The sequence below is a fragment of the Pongo abelii genome, chromosome 11 (assembly GCF_028885655.2).
Source record: "Pongo abelii isolate AG06213 chromosome 11, NHGRI_mPonAbe1-v2.0_pri, whole genome shotgun sequence".
NCBI lineage: Eukaryota > Metazoa > Chordata > Mammalia > Primates > Hominidae > Pongo > Pongo abelii.
The window spans coordinates 76,728,227-76,748,691 of record NC_071996.2 but is presented as its reverse complement, the minus strand read 5'-3'; the positions used below and the strand labels follow the sequence as shown (position 1 = coordinate 76,748,691).

Genomic DNA, 20,465 nt, shown 5'->3' with positions numbered 1-20,465 from the left:
ATATCCTACAATGCACAGGTCAGCCCTTCACGACAAATAATTATCTGTCCGAAAATGTTTTTAGTGCCAAGGTTGAGGAACCCTGGTATATACCTTGTCTTTAGCTTTTCATTTATAAATATATTTAATAGTTAAATACATTGAGGGCCTGCTCTCTATGAGGTCCTGTCCTAAGCTGTTTACATACGTTATCACTCTAAATCTTCAGGACAGTCTTAGGAGGGTAGGTACTGTTATTGTGTACATGTTACAGAGGAAACTAAGGCATAGAGAAATTCATCCAACAACTAATCAGTCAGTCTGAAATCCAGATTTGAATCCAGATGTTCTGATTCCAGAGTATGTGCCCTTAATCACTTCTGTTATACTTCCATCCTGCTGGAATGTCTTCTTTACTCTCTGCGTCCCTTTGCAAATATCTGTCCCTGAAAGGCCTCATCTTTATACCAGCCTTCCCTCCTTAATCCTGATTCATGCTAATCTATCCCTTATCTCTCTGTCTTTTTTCTCTTTTTTTATTGCTACATTCATTGGTCGTAGTTATAGTATGTAGGTATGTGTTCCCACTCCTTAATTTGACTTATACATTTAAACAATTGTTTGTATTTACTAAAATATGTAATCTAATGCAAACACCCAAGAAGTCTTCAGAAGATAATTGTCTGTCCTTCACTAATAGTTAAGCAATTCAGGGATGAAGAGATAACAAGAAATTTCTTGTGTCTTTTATTGCAGTCTGTAGTTTGCCATGTTTTATGCTTTGCTTCTCTAGTAATTTTTGTGATTGATATGCTTAGCACTAGTTTCTTTGAAATGCTCACTAAATGTCTTATTGTGTGCTGTGAAATTGATCTTTTTCTGTTGTGCTGCATGTTTAGCTTCATCTAGAATCTGTAGTTTCCCTCTAACAGTTTTTCATTCTAAGTGCCAATAACTGCTTGAGGCGTTCTTTCATTCATTGATTCCTTCTTCAGTCATGTCTTCACTTGTATTTTTGCTCACTCCTTTTTTGGGCCTGTTGTGCATCAGCTCTGATCAGGGCACTGGTGGGAACTAGAAAGACATTTAAGATACACATAATCCCCAAGCTTAGGTAACTAGGCATAGAATCAGATATTCTAACACTAGATGTACATGCTATAGGTCAGATGAATAGAATGGATAGATTATTGTGGCAGTTCAAATAGAGGGTATGGTTAGAGAAGGCATATTGCTATGGAGATACCATTTCAGTGACATTTCATTAAGGCCATGAAAGATATGTAAGGTTTTCTTGAAAGGCAGAAGTAAGGAAGAAGAATATTCCAAGCAGAGGGATGAGTAACAGCATGGAAGATGAGAAATGAAAGCATTGAGAGTAATTCAGTTTGATTGAAAATGGATATTGTGAGTGCCAACGTTAGAAAAATTAAAGCTCTGATTTGCTGTTTAGTTTATTTCTTGAATAATGAATGGTTCACATGTCCCCTTTATCCATATCTTACAGTATTGCTAATAAAGACAGAATTCTAGTTTTTGTTAATTTCTGTGTTTGCATTTTTTTCCTCCTTGTAATATGACTCCTTGGAAAGGTGTAAAAATGGATTTTCTCAGAAGCCATATTTAAGGTAAAATATGTAACCACCAGTTTTACTGAACTTTATTCCAAACAAGTCTCTACAACTCCTCTATGACTCAAGTATGGTGGAGATCTCTTAGACCTGAATTCCTCTAGAATTGCTTGTAAATGAGGGGAAACTAAACTCTACATTTTAAGGACGGATGTAATTTGTAATAGAAAGAAAGGATTTTTTTTTATCTTTGAGGCCCAAAAAGGGCAATGGGAAAAAAAATACAGTGATAGTTGAACATGAGGAACTTTCTGGTCTTCATGAGTCAGCACAAGAGTTTGGCTTGAGCTGAGGATTTCTGGAGAGTGGTGATGGTAAGGTTTGAAGGGTGAGGGCAAGGTCAGTTTATACAGAACTATTTCTATAGGCAGAAGGCTAAGTGATGTTTTGTAAGTTAAGAAAATAGCGAGATGGCTATTGCAAAGGGTAAATACAACAGAAACTGTCAGCTGAATATTGGAAGTAGGGCAGAATCTCAATATTAATTCAAAATAGCATTGATTGGCTGAGTGCAGCGGCTCACATGTAATCCCAGCACTTTGGGCAGCTGAGGCGGGAGGATTGCTTCCACCCAGCAGTTCAAGACCAGCCTGGGCGAGATAACAAGACCTCATGTCTACTGAAAACAAACAAAAAAAATTAGCCAGACTCAGTGGCAGACACTCGTAGTTCCACCTACTCAGGAGGCTGAGGCAGTAGGATCGCTTAAGGCCAGGAGATCAAGGCTGCAATGAGTCGTGATTGTGCCACTGCACTCCAGCCTGGGCGACAGTACAAGACCCCACCTCAAAATAAAAACAAAATAACATTGGTTAATTTTGCCTTTTACACATTTAAAGTATCTGTTATATAATAAGGAATAAGAAGTGAAAAATCTTGTTGAAAGCCGAATGCTAGTTCTCATTAAGATACTTCTTTTTTGCCTACTTCTTTGAAAAGAGTTGCTATGTTGCAGCAACTAAAAATTTAAAACCCTTGAGCAATTGAATATAATTAAGTACAGGTGTTGACTCTGGGTTATAATTCATAACTTTTAAGTGACTTTAAGGATTCTTTAATGGTGCGGATGTCTGATTATCTACAATATAAGTATAATACCAGTAACTGTTAGGCAGAATTTTCTGGTGTTCTGTACATTTAGAAGAATGACGCTGTATAATATTGTAATGTGTTGCTTCTTGTCAGTTAAGTGGTGTCGGTCATAACCAGAAGGCTTTTTTGATTGCTACTATACTAAATATAAGCTCCAATTTTAATGTTTTTCATGTCTTTCTACCTGCTTTTTTTCTCTTTATCTCATCTTACTATTCAATATTGTTTTTCACTGCTTAAAAGTATATTATTTTTAATTTAAGAGAACTCTTAAAATTAGAAGAAAATAACAATTTTTAAGGTTTCTCAGAACTGAATTGACCCACTTTATTATTCTTTCCTATGCTAAATATCTGTTTATCTCAAGGTTTGGAATTATTTTTACTTACAGCCTTGCTTGATTGCTCCCATATAAGTTTACTTTGCGTAAAAGTCCTGTAGGAATCATTTATAATTTCTTTAATTTTAGACTAGTCCCTCAAAGTCAGCTACATATGCCTTTTATTTTACTAAGCTTTTTGAAAACTTAATCAACTTTTGAATGTGTCAAAGGGATGGTAGTTTTATTCCTCTTGGTCTAGATTCAGTTTTAGGGCTGTTTCCTGTAATGAGAAAGGAGGAAGGAAGAGGAGAGGGGAGAGAAGCAAAGCAAAAGCACGTTCTTCTGGCTACTCGTAGTTCTGTTTTCTATTCCAGCATTAAACAATTAGACTGTAGCACCGACTGGATTATTTTATGGCCTTTGTTATATCCCTGGAAAACAAATATTAAAGACTGTAGAGGTTACTTTTGATTGATATCTTATTGTAAATCAGTACAACCCACCAATTCCAGTTATACTATTCCATTATGCTTTTGCATCAAGTAATTAACACTTTACATTACTAGACCAATTATTTCCATTTTTATATATTTGCAAAATATTTTGTTTCTCCAGAGATCTAAATATATATTCACTAATTAATATGACTCTTTTCATTTGTTTCAAACTCTGAAGGCTAGAAACGTAAACCTACATCTTTTTAAGTGGAATCTTGTTAGCAGAATGTGCTTTAGTTATTTTGTGTATTCCAAAATTTGCCTTGTTTTAAGAAAGGCAAATTGATTTTTGAAGTGAATATAATAAATTGAGATGCTCTTCCCCCACTTTTTAACTTTTTTTTATTTTTATTTTTTGAGACAGAGTCTTGCTCTGTCACCCAGGCTAGAGTGCAGTGGCCCAATCTCCACCCACTACGACCTCCACCTCCCCAGTTCAAACAGTTCTCCTGCCTCAGCCTCCTGAGTAGCTGGTACTACAGGCACCACCACGCCCAGCTAATTTTGTATTTTTAGTAAAGACAGGGTTTCACGATGTTGGCCAGGCTGGTCTCGAACTCCTGACCTTAGGTGATCTGCCCACCTAGGCCTCCCAAAGTGCTGGGATTACAGGCGTGAGCCACTGCGCTGGGCCCCACTTTCTAACTTAAGGAAAGTGATTAAAACTACACATCTTACTTAATGCAAAGATACATATTACAAGCTTTAGGTTAAATTAGATTATGGTTTTGCTCAAATCGCTTTTGTTGCCAAGATGGTAAGGAGCTTTATCTAGATTAAGACTAGAGTTTTAAAGTGTTTCTGTAAACCAGGGCTTAAACTGTATTTTCAAATCAGAGCTTTTGGAGTGTGCAATAACTAGCTTTTATACCTCGTCCCCCGCCCCGTTCACATCCCCGCTCCCACCCCAATGCAATAAAGAATTTTTGTCATGTCATTTATGGAAAATAAATAGAAGTTTGTATTTTCCAGTGTTTATTAATAAAACTTCAGATATTAAATGAATTGCCAATGCATGTTTAGCTCTCTCCCTTCTCTTGAAATATTAATGAGCTAGAGAACTATAAGGAAGTTGGGAACCAGAGTTCTGACATAAGGTAATACTTTGTTTTGAAGAATGGATTGGAAATTTGAAAACAAGGTTTTTTTTAAGCAGGATATTCTTGTCTTGATTTCTAACATTGTATTTAATAATCGATCTTCTATTGGTTTAGGAATCTGGCCCCTAACCTCTGAGTGATTATGGTGGGACTCTGCATTAGAATATAAATACTCAGAACGTTTACTGTTAACTCATAGGACAAACTGGAAAGCAATGTAAAATAATGTAGCATATAGTTTGTTTTGGTGCTGTGATTTGATATGACCATATATTTGTGTAATAATTTTATTTCTCTTTTTCCGAAGTTTGCATTTTAGAAAAGTGGTTATCTGGTTGACATTGTTTTCTTGAGTTAATTTGCACTGTTCATCCTGTTATCATGTGTCCCATCAGAATTCCAATGCCTTCGTATTTGGAGAACAGCAATTCCCTTTTAGCTGGTTCTTTACTTCTGGTTAGTCTTTCTAAAATGCTGCTTTCTGTATTACTCATTCATGTAAGACTCATGATTGGCTCCCTATTGACTAGAAGATGAGCTCCAGACTTACCCTGATATTTGGACTTCCCTATCCTCCATGCCCACCTTTTATCATCTTCTACTCTTCAACACAGTTTCTCACTGTGATCAGCTCTCCAGTAAGCTTTGTTCATTTCAAATTTTATTTTTTACCTGATGTTTTCTCCTGTTGCTTGTCATGCCTTTCTTCATCTTCTTAACCTATTCTAATTTTTTCTATTTTTAAAGGCCTTGCTGCTTACCTGTTATTAATTATGCTTATATTTAAAGTCTTTGCTAGTGAATATTGCTCTCCCTTTTTAATAGGTTAAATTTGTTTCCTAACCAGATTGTCCAGTTACTGAGATCAAGATCCTTTTATTTTGACTTTTGTTTTTAATTCTCACACACTTAGCACATTGTTGGGTATATAAGGAGGCTTTCTCCGATTGGAAAACTTATATTTAACAAGGCATATTGTAGTTTGCATATGTGTTGAGAGGGTAACAGTTTATGCATTGGTTTATATACCAAGGAATTCTTTGTCTCTATATTGTGTAGTGGTAGAATACGGAAAAAGCATAAGTCAAATAGGTCTATTTTGATTACGTACCCTCTTATTCCCAAGAAAACTCTAGACATGCTATGTGGAATATCAAGGTATCTTAATCTGTTTTCTCTTGCTGTAACTGAATACCTGAGACTGAGTAATTTATAAAGAAAAGAAACTTATTTCTTACAATCATGGAGCCTGGAAAGTACAAGGCCAGCAGGCTGCAGCTGGTGAGGGTCTTCTTGCTAGTGGGGACTTTCTGTAGAGTCCCAAGGCAGCACAGCACAGGCCATCATATGGTGGTGGAGCTCATAAGAGATGGCCGAACTTTTTATAACAAACCCACTCTGGTGATAAGTAGCCCACCCCCTTGATAACCCAAAAATCCATGAATGGCTTAATCCATTGTGGGGGCAGAGCCCTCATGACCCAGTCACTTCCCAGAGATCCCACTTCTCAACAGTGCTGCATTGGAGACCAAGTTTCCAACACATGAACTTCCGCAGAACACATTGAAACTATAGCCCAGGTTTTCTATGACAGATGGTTTATAAGTATTGCTGTGAATGAAGCCTGTACTCTTTAATACATCATGTATTTCTATGTCTATCTAGGGATTCTTGACTCTAAAAACTGAATACAACCCAAGTTTAAGTAGTAACATAGGAAAGTGGTTCACTGAAGTCCTGAATTTCCGAAGTATATTTTTGTTTCTGAAGTCCTTCAGGTTAGATTCAGCATCCTAAACAGAGTGTAGATTTATCCTTTTTACTCACATCTTTATGGAGTAAGAACAGGCCATGAGTGAATGAGTAAACTGATTAATCTTCAGTCCATTTATAATCATTGAAAAGAGCCAACTCATCATTTCTGCCAAATCATACCAATAAATAAGTAGCATGCAGAATGTCCAGTACCATAGGAATAGTCAAATGTATCTCACCAAGTAAATATGTGTTTTGAATGGACCTCAGTAAGGGAGGTACAGAAATTAGAAAAGTCATAATTTTAGAGTAAAAGCATTGACATTTTGCATTTATTCACTTAGTGAATAGATTTTATATTAGAAACGGTTTATATAACTAACTAAAAATATTTTTTGGTTCATTTCATTTGATACTGCCTCAGAGTATATTGGAGCCACTCAGGGGAGTTCTGAGTTGGAGATTCTGTTAGTGAAAGTGTAATAGAGGGGTAAGAGAAGAGAGCTAAGAAAGACATCAACATTTATGGGGAAGTTATAACAAGAAAAGAAATGACCAGAGAAAATGAAAGAAAATCAGAAGAATGCAGTTAGAAAGAAGCAATGAAAGGGACTACTATTTCAGTGCTCTGAAGTTAGGTGCTACTGAGTGGTCATTCAAGATTCCTATAGAATGGCTGTTAGATTTAAAATCATTAAGGCAAATCACTGATGTTGTTTCTAAGATCAGTTTGTTAGCTTGGTGCTGGCATATGTCAGACTATAGTGGGTTGAGTTGTAAATAGGTGGAAAAAGTGGAGAGAGCACATGTAGACAGCTCCTTCAAGAAGCTTGGCTCTGAACTGGAGGAATGAAAGCAATAACTAGAGGGGAAATTAATGTCCAGGGTGAATGACATGATTGATTTAATGCAGAATCTTAAGCATGCTTAAATGTTGATGAGAAAGTATTAGTGGAAATGGAGGAGATACAAATACAGGAGAGAGGTGTAATAGATTGAGGTCTGAGGAAATAGAAGCAACAATCTGTGGTGCAAACTTCCTTGGGAGGGGCTAATATCCAGCACAGAGATGGGAGAGAGATTAACCAGAAATAGTAGAAGGGGTGATGTTGTCCATTTTACTGCTGGGAAGAAGGAAAAGTTAGTTAGGTAACAACAAAAAGGGGGTTGGCTCTCCAGAAATGACATGCATTTCCCTGTGAACTGGGGAAGGTTAAGGTAGCAGGGGCGAACTAGAAAGCACTAGAAATGTGAGAGAAGTCAAGAAGGTTTGAAAAGAGTACTTTGCTGTGAAAGGAAACACTGTAGGATTGCTGGGTAAGAAATCTCTGTGATAGAATCCAGCTTAAGCCTATTATGGTTAATTTTTTTTCTATAACAAATAGTTTTTTAAATGAGAGTTTACCATTGTTAACATTTTAGTTACCCATTATGTGAGTATTTCTCGTTGTGCAAATTAAACTTGTTTATTGTGTTTTTTGTTTTGTTTTGTTTATTTGAGACGTAGTCTCACTCTTGTCGCTCCGGCTGGAGTGCAGTGGCGCCATCTTGGCTCACTGCAACCTCCACCTCCCAGGTTCAAGCAGTGCTCCTGCCTCAGCGCCCCCAAGTAGCTGGGACCACAGGCGCATGCCACCAAGCCTGGATAATTTTTTGTGTTTTTAGTAGAGATGGGGTTTCACCACGTTAGCCAAGCTGGTCTAGAACTCCTGACCTCAGGTTATCTGCTCGCCTCGGCCTCCCAAAGTGCTGGGGTTACAGGCGTGAGCCACCACGCCTGGCCTATTTTGTTTTTTAAAAAGTGACTTAAAAAGGCCAGGCAGGCAGACCACTTGAGGCCAGGATTCGAGACCAGCCTGGCCAACATGGCAAAACCCCGTCTACTAAAAGTACAGAAAAGCTGCACATGGTGGCACGCACCTGAAATCCCAGCTATTCAGGAGGCTGAGGCACTAGAATTGCTTGAACCTGGGAGGTGGAGGTTGCAGTGAGCTGAGATCCCACCACTACACTCCAGCCTGAGTGACAGAGCAAGACTGTGTCTCAAAAATAAATAAATAAACAAACAATAAAAAATGACTTGTTTTTGTATAAATAATGCATGTTTATTATAAAAAGTTTAAATGAGACAAAACTGATGAAGAAGTTTTTAAAAAATTACTCAGTAGCTCACTTCCCAGAAATTCTCATTAGCATTTGGTTGGTGTCATTAAGAGAGAGAAATGACTTTATACAAATGTGATCATATAGTGTATGTGCTATTTCAAATAGACTACTAAATTTTATTTTGAGTTTGAAAGAAAAAGAAATAATACGGAAGAAATTACTGAACCTCAGGTATGGTTTTTTTATGTTTTTATTTTTACAAAAGATAGGTTCTTAAATGATCCTTTAGGCCATAAGAAAGAATTCTGAAGCCTTATGTGGACTTGATTTTTTTTCTTTTTCTTTCTTTTTTTTGAGACGGAGTTTCGCTCTTGTTGCCCAGGCCGGAGTGCAGTGGCACGATCTCGGCTCACCACAACCTCCGCCTCCCGGGTTCAAGCAATTCTCCTGCCTCAGCCTCCTGAGTAGCTGGGGATTACAGGCATGCACCACCATGCCCAGCTAGTTTTGTATTTTTAGTAGAGACGTGTTTTCTCCATGTCGGTCAGGCTGGTCTCGAACTTCTGACCTCAGGTGATCCGCCCACCTCGGCCTCCCAAAGTGCTGGGATTACAGGCGTGAGCCACCGCACCTGGCCTTTTTTGTTGTTGTTGTTCAGTCACCCAACTTGAAAATGTGTGACTTGATTTTAATGCTTGTATGAGTGTAGTTTTCTTCTGCTGCTGTTGATGGTATGTGGGTGTCAGTTGGTTGACCATCCTGCAGTTGGTCAAGTATACTTTTTATTTTGGTGTTTATTTATGCCATTTTATTTGGAATGTGAGCCTTTGAAAGTGGCTATGATTTCTAAGTAGGCCACCTTCTTGACTGATAGGATCACTTTCACAGACTGTGGGAAATCTTAGGGTTTCTTACTTTATATAATTAGTGCACCTATTGAAAGAGGAAATGTTCTCAAAACTCAGTGAATTTAGAAAAGCTAAAATTTAGCTCTTTTGGACTCTTGAGTTATAAGAAATTTTATCTGTCTTTATCTCTAAATAGTATCTGACGGTTGAATACACCTTCCTTCTTGAAGCATTTTTTTCCCTCACTCTCATAAGAGCATACTCCTAGTTTTTCTCTGACTTTAGGTCAGTCCTTCTCAGTCTCTTGCCAAGTTCTCCTCCCTCAGACATCTGAGTGTTGGAGTGCTCTCTCTAGGTGATGTCACTCAGATTTGTTACTTTAAACACATTTGATAACTGTCAATTTTATATCTTCATTCATGACCTTACATCCTACATCTAGCCTATCTCTAAAATATAGTCCTAGTACAAACGCTCCTCTTGTTCTCCACAGTCTTATTTGAGTACCACTCATCTGGTTATCACTCATTGGCACCACTAAAGCCACCTCCTAACTTTGTCTGCAGTCACTCTTGCCTCCTCTCTTGGAATCTGTTCTTTTTAAAGTAGCTAAAGTGTCCAGTTTAAATCATAAGTCTTATCACCCTGCCTTCCCTTTGTTTAAAACTATCCAGTCAATATCCAGACTTCCCATTACAGCTAGAATAAAATCCAAACTCTCATGGTTTACAAATGTATGTGAACTGCTTTACTTCTCCACCTTAAACTCTTATCTTCCATCCCCTGCCATGGTTCACCTATACTGACCATATTTCTTTCTGAAGCACTTCAAATTTATTGCTATTTTTAGGCTTTTATACTTAGAAGAACCCTCTTCCCTCAGATCTTCACATTACTGCCTCCTTCTTGCCATTTGGCTCAGATGTCATCTCAGAGAAATCTTCCTGCCTATCCTAGCTGAAGAGCACAACTCCTCACTCTTCTCAGCACACACATACGTGCTCTATCATATTACCCTATTTTATGTAGACTAGCACCAAAAATAAATTTCTCAAAAACTATATCATATCCTAGCATCATCAATATGATTATAGTTAGTATTTTCAGGCATTTCTCTTGATAGGAGTTATTTTACCAGAATATATGATTGTTACTTTATACATAATTACTCACATTTTTGGCTAAATTTATTTAAACAGGGAACTTTGTCACTAATGTAAGTGGAAAATTAGTATCACTTGTCAAAATTGAAGCTAATAAAAATAAATGCAATAAAAACTGCAGTTTTTAATTTTTTTTAATCTTTAGAAGCTCTGAGACTAAGGCTCGCTCTGTTGAGAAAAAGATAAACATTAAAAACAGCATTAAACTGAGACTTTCTTGACATAGACAAATTGAAAGAGAATTGTAATGAAAGTAACTTTCTCATCGAGCATTGCAGTGTAATGTAGCGTAGTCTGTCCTCTGAATTTACCAGTGCACTAAAACTAAATGCGAGTTTAGTTAATGTGAGGTTGAAATAACTTAGGCCATGGACTAGGGTAAAAGTGTGCTAGTGAACTAGTGAGAATTTCTGGGGGGAAAAAAACCCTAGAAACTTTGTTTATTTTAATCCTTTCCAAGGTGAATTGAATAGCATGAAACTATATTACTCAAAATTAATGTTTTGAGTATATTGCTGAGGAATTCTTCTAAATTAGTAATTCCTACATTATAAAAAAATAGTATATTCCCCAATCACTGAAAGAATTTTGTGTGTTGGGCTCTCTGCTGAGCACTTGACATATATTATCTGATTTAATCATATCCATTCTCTGAGAGGTAGAAGCATCCTCATTTTAAAGATGCGAAGATAAGATCTATAGAGGTTAGGTAATTTGTCAAAGATTCTATGATCAGCAAACCTTTCTGAGTTCACGGAATATATATATTCTGTGATTTTATATATATATATATATTTTTTTTTTTTTTTTTTTTTTTTTTTTAAACAGGGTCTTACTCTGTCGCCCAGCGTGATCACAGCTCACTGCAGCCTCGACCTCCCAGGTTCAAGCAGTCTCCCACCTCAGGTCCCCAAGTAGCCGAGACCACAGGCATGCACCACCATGCATGGCTAATTTTTTTTATTTAGGGACAAGGTCTCACAATGTTGCCTAGGCTGGTCTCAAACTCCTGAGCTCAAGCAATCCTCCTGCCTCAGCCTCCCAAAGTGTTAGGATTATAGGTGTGAGCCACCATGCCAGGCTTCAAAGACTATATTGTTGAGCATTAAATCTTGTACTAAAGGAGGCAAGATGCAAAAAAAAAACGCTATGACATAAATGTATGATGAAGTTGGTTGACCCAGAAGCATGTCTTTGGAAAAGAATCTCCAATTTTTTAGCTCTAAGAAATGAGAAGTTACCCAAATGGCCACCAAATTTTATGGAAGCGTTTATTTTATGGCTGTTCTAGGCCCGTTCTAGGGTATTCCATTTGACAGGATAGCCTTAGTGTTCCCATTACTTAATTTTTACCTTAATATTTGACAATTTTTTTTCAGAAATAAATTTAAATTCTACTTATGGTGTGTTACCACCTCACAATACAAATGAATTTAACAATAATACTAACCTTGGGGCAGGGAGCAACAGTGCCACCAGACTATGTAAGGTCTGTGGCTTGAGTTTTTTTTCTTATAGTAGAGGGAATAGATTAGTGATGATACAGTCGTAGCTCCTTTCCTAGGCTAGTCCTTGGCAGAGTCTAGGTAAGGTACAATCTAGAAAATAATTTGGTTTTTTTTGTGGGTTTTTGTTTTTGCTCGACAAGGTCTTGCTCTGTTGCCCAGGCTAGAGTGTAGTGGCATGATCGTGGCTTATTACAGCTAACTCCTGACCTGAAGGAGTCCTCCTACCTTAGCCTCCCCAGTAGCCAATAGTATAAGTGCATACCACCGTGCCCAACTATATGTTTTTTAAAATGTCTTGTAGAGACAGGATCTTGCCTTGTTGCCCAGGCTGGTCTTGGACTCCTGGGCTCAAGTGATCCTCCCACCTTGGCCACCCAAAGTGCTGGGATTACAGGTGTGAGCCACCACACCCAACCTAAAAGATAATTTGAAGGTTGCAAGATAGACACATGATTTCTTCCCCTTCCTCCTTTATTCTGTTTTTTTCTTTGGATTTGTTTAGATCATCAGAGGGCTTTGTTTTCTTTGCTTTCAGAAGAATTGCAGTTACTAAGTTTCTCTCTATTATCCACTTGGTTAAAATTGGGGATTGTAATTAAGAATTGCCATTTAAAACCTGCTAATGCATTTACTGTTGGGATGTTGTTGAGGACATCACTATGGTTAGTCATTGGACCCTACATAGAGACAACTATATAGGATATTTTTCATTCTGAGTGTCACAGAAAGCTTAGTCACTCCTATAAGTTACAGTGTTATTTGTGTTGCTTGACTGCCAGGAAGCTTCCATTTTTATTTTCCTATTTTATCGTGCTATTTGCATAAGATGCCTCAAATCTTGACAAGAAGTAAATAATATTGTGCTTTCAGGGAGATTTCCTTCGTATTTTCAAAGATTCAAAAAATTTACCTAAACCGCTGTCTGTTGTGTTTATTAGTAAAACATAATGTAGCTCCTCATTTCTGCTAATTTTGCTCATATGAATTTGACATTAAATAGTATATTATTTGTATGCAAGAAACTTAAATATTACTTTACATACCTATACCTTAATTGTAATAGTATATTTATGTTTTATTATTATTACTGAATAATCCACATTTAGATACAACTTAATTATTTTTAATTCTGGGAAATTATATTTAAAAACAATTTATAACTTGTATCAAGAGTATCTTGGTTTTTGGTATTTAAGAGTGAGCTATGTTCACTGTTTCTCTTACCAAACTCAATCAAACTCTCTCATGGTTTCTTTGATACCTCTGTCTAAAATAATTGATACTTTATGTTTGAAAACATCTCATTTTGGGACTATAATCTAATTGGTAGTTTTAATGAAATTAATTTGTTTATAGATGTGTGTATTGTTTGGTGGATATATCATTGCTTTCTGTTTGTAATATTTCTTAGTATTTGTTCATTTTTTATGATACTGTTCTTTATCTGGTAATTTGAGTAAATCCCAGTTGAATTATGTTGCCACATTATGTCTTCAAAAGGGCATAAAGTCAGTACACATGCTTCAGTAATATCTGGTTGTTTTGCCCTTATGTTTCCAGTTGGCAATTTGAAATTATGGCTTCAACTGCACTTTAAATATGTGATAATAGCATGTGTTTCTAATAAGGGCCAGCATCATTTTGTTCAGATAGTGTGAATGGTTGTCACTCATATATGACAAATGCACCTTCATCTGCTTCTTTGATAGCCCCCTAAAAACCATACCCTCAAATCAGGCCGATGAAATTAGCTGCTGTGTAAATTGTGTGTCTGAGTGGTTCATTATCTAATCACCGTCAGAACCACAGTGATAAAGTAGATTGAAGCAGGGAAGAGGTCTGCCAGATGATTTCAGACCCCCCCCTCCCTAAATCTGGTTTCCCTTGGAAACCCTAATAGTTCAGTTTAGAACTTCAGTCTTTCATGCCTGGAATTCAGTATCTTTTAATGTACCAAACTTGGAAATGCCAGTAGTTCTAGAACATAATTTTGTTTTTATAAAGACCATAATTTTATTTATTTAAATCAATTTTTGAAATATCGAGGCTCTTGAACTATAGTTTTATTGCCAGTAGCCTCAGTATTACTAAATGGGGGGAAAATGCTATGTCCTACTTGCCAAGAAGCCAGAGTAATTTATTTATTATATTTATTTGTTAACCTTCTAGGAATCTTTCACTCTAATCATAATGAACACTCTGTATTATTTGTTTGTTGAATTGCTTCCCTTTAATTCATTTTAGGTGCTTTTGAAGATGATGATATCACGCATGTTGAAGGAAGTGTAGATCCTATTCGAGATATAGAAATAATACATGAAGAGCTTCAGCTTAAAGATGAGGAAATGATTGGGCCCATTATAGATAAACTAGAAAAGGTGGCTGTGAGAGGAGGAGATAAAAAACTAAAACCTGAATATGTAAGTAAAAGTTTACAGCTTCTTTAGATACTCAAGTGTTTATTTTTCTTGATTAAATTTTTTAAATAATGCATATGATATATCTAATATTGTTATGGAATTTTAGAAGCCAAGGGTTATTTCTGTTAAAAAAAAATTGTTAAGAAACTTTATTTTTAAACAACCAAGGGCCATGGTGATAGGCTATTTAGGGGGTTCTAAGCAAGCAGTAGTTAGCAGTAGTAGTGAGTGTTTACATGATTACTATGTAGGTCTTCAAGTTTTAGTGTTAATAAAGTGTGGTTTATGATGAAAAACTTACTGGATTTGGTGAAATGACTCATATAGTTTTCATGGATTTGAAGAAGTGATTTATACAAAGACCTGGTTCTCCATAGGGGTGGACTAAATGAATACACTCTTAAAGTAGACAGATCATTTTAATATTTTATGGAATGAAAACATGCCTCATTGTTCTTAATATTCAAATGTGTTTTCTATCACATTATAATGAATGATTATTAGTAACATTGTAATAAATGTTCCAAAATGTATTTTGAAGCTTTTAGTTTACATATGATTGAATTGTCTTTAACATTTAAGAAACGGTGCCCTGGCCAGGCGTGGTGGCTCACGCCTATAATCCCAGCACTTTGGGAAGCTGAGGCGGGTGGATCACCTGAGATCAGAAGTTCGAGACCAGCCTAGCCAACATGGCGAAACCCTGTCCCTACTAAAAATACAAAAATTAGCTAGGTGTGGTGGTAGGTGCTTGTAATCCCAGCTACTTGGGAGGCTGAGGCAGGAGAATTGCTTGAACCCGGGAGGTGGAGGTTGCAGTGAGCCAAGATCGTGCCATTGCACTCCAGTCTGGTGATAGAGTGAGACTCTGTCTCAAATAAATAAACAGATAAATAAAATATGTTTTTAAATAAAATAAAATGAAACTAGTAAGAGAAAGTAACCAACACAAAGTATGTAAATGAGCAGGTTACCCCCCATTGGCAAGAGTAAGGAAGCTGGGGTAATTATCAACCAATTTATATCAGTTACTGGCTATGGGCTACTCCTAGGAGTGTTAACTCCTTGGTGCCTGATGTCTTTGTGGTTTGAGCATAGAATTTCGTCAGACTAACAGATGCTTCCCTTAAGCCATCACCATGTACTAGACCCATGATGGCAAAGGGGATTTTGGGCAGAGTAATCCTGTAATTCCAGCACTTTGGGAGGCCAAGGCAGGTGGATCGCCTGAGATCAGGAGATTGAGACCAGCATGGCCAACATGGTGAAACCTCATCTCGACTAAAAATACAAAAATTAGCCAGGCGTGGTGGTGCACGCCTGTAATCTCACCTACTGAGGAGGCTGAGGCAGGAGAATCACTGGAACCTGGGAGGTGGAGGCTGCAGTGAGCCGAGATCATGCCACTGCACTCCAGGCTGGGCGACAGAGTGAGACTCGGTCTCAATAAAAAAAAAAAAAAGAAAAGAAAAAGAAAAGAAAAGGGATACCTATATGATTATGATATCAACTAGTTACTGTAGGGAAGTTTCTTTTAGAAATATATTTCTTATGTTCTCTAGCAAATGGTCTAAAGGTACAAAGTGATGGATATAAAAGAGATAGCTACTTGACATTTATGAGAAAGATAGGCAGGTCATTTTGTTTACCAGGTATTTACCTATTATTCTTTAATGTTGTTGATTCTTCCTGTTCATTTAAATGTATCTATTTTCTGGGTAATCTTTCAGAAATTCAACATTCAAACCTCTTTTCCTATTAAGTTTCCAGTTTCTAGATTTGGATGCCATTTGTATTTTTATGTCAATAAGCGTGAAAGACTTAGGTTAAATATACTCTAGCATGAAACATGAGCTGACTTTTTAATGTTAAAGCAGAGTTTTTCCTGAGAGCAAGGTAGATATACTCTGACATAAGATATACCTTTTTTTTTTCTTTCTTTTTTTTTTTTTTTTTGAGACTGAGTCTCACTCTGTTGCCCAGGCTGGAGTTCAGTGGCACTATCTTGGCTCACTGCAACCTCCGCCTCCCTGGTTGAAGTGATTCTTCTGCCTCAGCCTCCTGAGTAGCTGAGACTATAGGTGCATGCCACCACACCTGGCTAATTTTTGTATTTTTAGTAGAGACGGGGTTTCACTGTATTGGCCAGGCTGGTCTCAAACTCCTGACCTCGTGATCCGCCCAGCTCGGCCTCCCAGAGTGCTGGAATTACAGGCGTGAGCCACTGTGCCCAGCCAAGATACACCTTTTATAGTGAGTCTTGCTGTCTGAAGTAAAACCCAGGCACTAAATAAAGAAGGCAGGAGTGGGATAAGCATTTTCTCTTGGTATCAGCCAAGTGTGTTCATTTCCTAGGGTTGCTGTAACAAGCACCATGAACAGGGTGACTTTAAACAACAATGTCTTCTTTCCCGGTTCTGGAGGATGAGAAGTCTGAGGTCAGGGTGTTGGCAGGGCCATGCTCTCTCTGAAGCCTCTCTGGGAGAGAAGTTCTAGCTTCTGGTAGCTCCAGGTGTCCCTTGCCTTGTGACAGCAGAACTCCAATCTCTGCCTTAGTCTTCACATGGCCACCTTTCCTGTGTGTCTCTGTCCAAATTTCCCTCTTCTTATAAGGACACAAGTCATATTGGCTTAAAGGCCCACCTTCCTCTAAGTATGGCTTCATCTTAATTAATTCCCAAATAAGTTCACTTTCTGAGTATCTGGGATGGGATTCAATCTATAATACCAAGTCATCAAGATCAAGGTTAATTTTAAATCTATTTAAGTGTATGTACATCCCATTTGGAAAAATGAAATTTGAAAAATGAAGTTAGGAGGCCTTAAGGAACAATTTATTTTGTATCAATTATTTGGAAAGCATTATACTTAGAAAATATTCATAGAACTAATAATTAGCTAATTGAGGAACTAAAGACTATCAGAAATTATAATTAATGAGTCTTTTTTTCTGAAAACATCTGAGTAAAAAATTAATGTCCTCAGTAATATGTAGCTATTATCAGATTTCTTATTATATTCTTAAGGCAATTTTTAAAACTGGTATTAACATAACTTTTGAAATATTTAAGGTATTTGTTTTTAATGAACATTGAAAGATTCAGAGTAGCATACAGGCATACTTCATTTTATTGGCCTTCACTTTATTCGGTTCCACAGATATTGTGGGTTTTGGGGGGCTTTGTTGTTGTTTTACAGATTGAAGGTTTGTGGCAACACTGTGTTGAGCAACTCAATGCCATTTTTCCAACAGCATGTGCTCCCTTTGTGTCTCTGTGTCACATTTTGGTAATTCTTACAAGATTTCAAACCTTTTTGTTATTATTGTATCTGTTAAAGTGGTCTTTGACTGGTGATCTTTGATGTTCCTGTTATAACTGCTTTAGGGAGCCATGAACGATGCACATAGAAGACAGCAAACTTAGTCGATAAATGTTGGGTGTGCTCTGATTGCTCCACCTACTGGCCATTTCCCATCTCTCTCCCTCTCTGGGGTTGTCTGTGTTCCCTGAGACACAACATTGAAATTGGGCCAAATATTAATAATACCCCTACGATGGCTTCTAAGTGTTCAAATGAAAGGAAGAGCCACATCTCTCATTTTAAATCAAAAGCTAGAAATGATTAAGCTTAGTGAGGAAGGCGTGTTGACAGCTAAGATAGGCTGAAAGCCAGGTCTTTTGCACCACGTTCGCCAAGTTGTGAATGCAAAGGAAAAGTTCTTGAAGGAAATTAAAAGTGCTCCTCCAGAGAACACACGAATGAGAAGAAAGCAAAACAGCTTTATTGCTGATATGGAGAAAGGGATTTTTTGTTTTGTTTTGTTTTGTTTTGACATGGTGTCTCACTGTGTTGCCCAGGCTGGTTCCAAACCCCTGGGCTTAAGTGATCCTCTTGCCTCAGCCTCCCAAGTAGCTGGGATTATAGGTGTGTACCACCATGCCTGGCTAATATGGAGAAAGTTTTAGCGTTCTTGATAGAAGATCAAACTATCCACAATATTCCTTTAAGTGAAGGACTAGTCCAGACCAAGGTCCTAACTCTCTTTAATTCTAGAGTTAGAAAACTGAGAGAGGTGAGGAAGCTGCAGGAGCAAAGTTGGAAGCTTACAGAGGTTGTTTCATGTGGTGTAAGAAAAGAAGCCATAGCCCTAACATAAAACTGCAAGGTGAAGCAGCAAGTGCTAATATAGAAGCTGCAGCAAGTTCTCCAGAAGGTCTGACTAAGATCATTGATGAAGACAATGAAAACAACAGATGTTCAATGTCGACAAAACAGCCTTGGAAGAAGAGGCCATCTAGGACTTTAATTGCTTGAGAAGAGAAGTCAATGCCTGGCTTCAAAGGATGTGCTGACTCCCTTGTTAAGGGCTAATGCGGTTGGTGACTTTAAGTTGAAACCAATGCTCATTACCATTCTGAAAATCCTAGAGCCTTTGCGAGTTATACTAAATCTATTCTGCCTGTGCTGTATAAGTGGAACAACAAAACCTGGATGACAGCACATCTGTTTACAGCATGGTTCACTGAATATTTTAAGCCCACTGTTGAGACCTGCTGCTCAGAAAAAACAATTCCTTTCATTGAGACCTACTGCTCATTGACAAAGTACCTGATCATTCAAGAGCTCTGATGGAGATGTGCTAGGAGGTTAATGTTGTTTTCATGCCTGCTAAGACAACATCCATTCTGCAGCCCATAGATCAAGGAATAATTTTGATGTTCATATCTTATTATTTAAGAAATACATTTCATAAGACTGTAGCTATCATAGGTAGTGATTTATCTGATGGATCTGGGCAAAATAAATTGAAAACCTTTTGGAAAGGATTCACCATTCTAGATGAATATTCATGGCTGGGCGTGGTGGCTCATGCCTGTAATCCCAGCACTTTGGGAGGCCAAGGAGGGTAGATCACGAGGTCAGGAGTTCAAGACCAGCCTGGCCAACATGGTGAAACCCTGTCTCTACTAAAAATACAAAAAAAACAAAAAAATTAGCCAGGCGTGGCAGCATATGCCTGTAATCCTAGCTACTCGAGAGGCTGAGGCAGGAGAATTGTTTGAACCTGGGAGGCTGAGGTTGCAGTGAGCCATGACATCACTGTACTACAGCCTGGGTTACAGACCAAGACTCGTCTCAGGAAAAAAAAAAAAAAAAGAATATTCATGATTCATGAGAGGTCAAAACATCAACATTAATAGGGGTTTGGGATGAGTTGATTCCAGACCCACATGGATGACTTTGAGAGGCTCAAGACTTCAGTGGAGGAAGTAACTGCAGATGTGGTGGAAACAGCAAGAGAACTAGATGTAGATGTGGAACCTGAAGACATGATGGAACTGCTGTAATCTCATGATAAAACTTGAATGGATGAGAAGTTGCCTGTTATGGATGAGCAAAGAAAGTGGTTTCTTGAGATGGCATCTACTGCTGGTGAAGATGCTGTGAATATTGTTGAAATGACAACAAAGGAGTTAGAATATCACATACACTTAGTTGGTAAAGCAGTGGTGGGGTTTGAGAGGATTGGCTTCAGTTTTGAGAGAAGTTGAAATGTGGGTAAAATGCTATGAAATGGCATTGCATGTCACAGGGAAATTTTTTTGTGAAAGGAAGAGTTGATTGATATGGCAAACTTCGTTGTTTTCACATTTTAAGGAATTGTCACAGCCACCCAACCTTTAGCAACCACTACCCTGATTAGTCAGCAGCCATCAGCATTAAGGCAAGACCCTCCACCAGCAAAAAGATTACAACTCACTGAAAGCGGAGATGATCATTAGCATTTTTTAGTAAAAATATTTTTAAATTAACATTTGTACATTGTTTTTGTAGACATGCTATTGCACACTTAATAGACTACAATATAGGTTAAGCATAACTCTTACGCTTACTAGAAAACAAAAATTTGTGTGACTTGCTTTATAGCGATACTCACTTTATTGCACTCACTTTTACTTGCTTTATAGCGATACTCACTGTATTGGAACTAAACCTGCAGTATCTCTGAGGAGGTTGTACTATAAAAATATATTCTTCCT

The 20,465-nt window shown here is 37.5% G+C and overlaps 1 protein-coding gene across 2 annotated transcripts in view; it reads left to right on the top strand.

Moving 5' to 3' along the window:
- OLA1 (Obg like ATPase 1) overlaps positions 1 to 20,465 on the top strand; it is a 174,245-nt gene that overhangs the window by 93,593 nt on the left and 60,187 nt on the right. For both annotated transcript variants that reach the window (XM_009237838.3, NM_001134033.1), the window contains 1 exon segment: positions 14,246 to 14,421. In XM_009237838.3, coding sequence (XP_009236113.2) covers positions 14,246 to 14,421 — 176 coding nt within the window.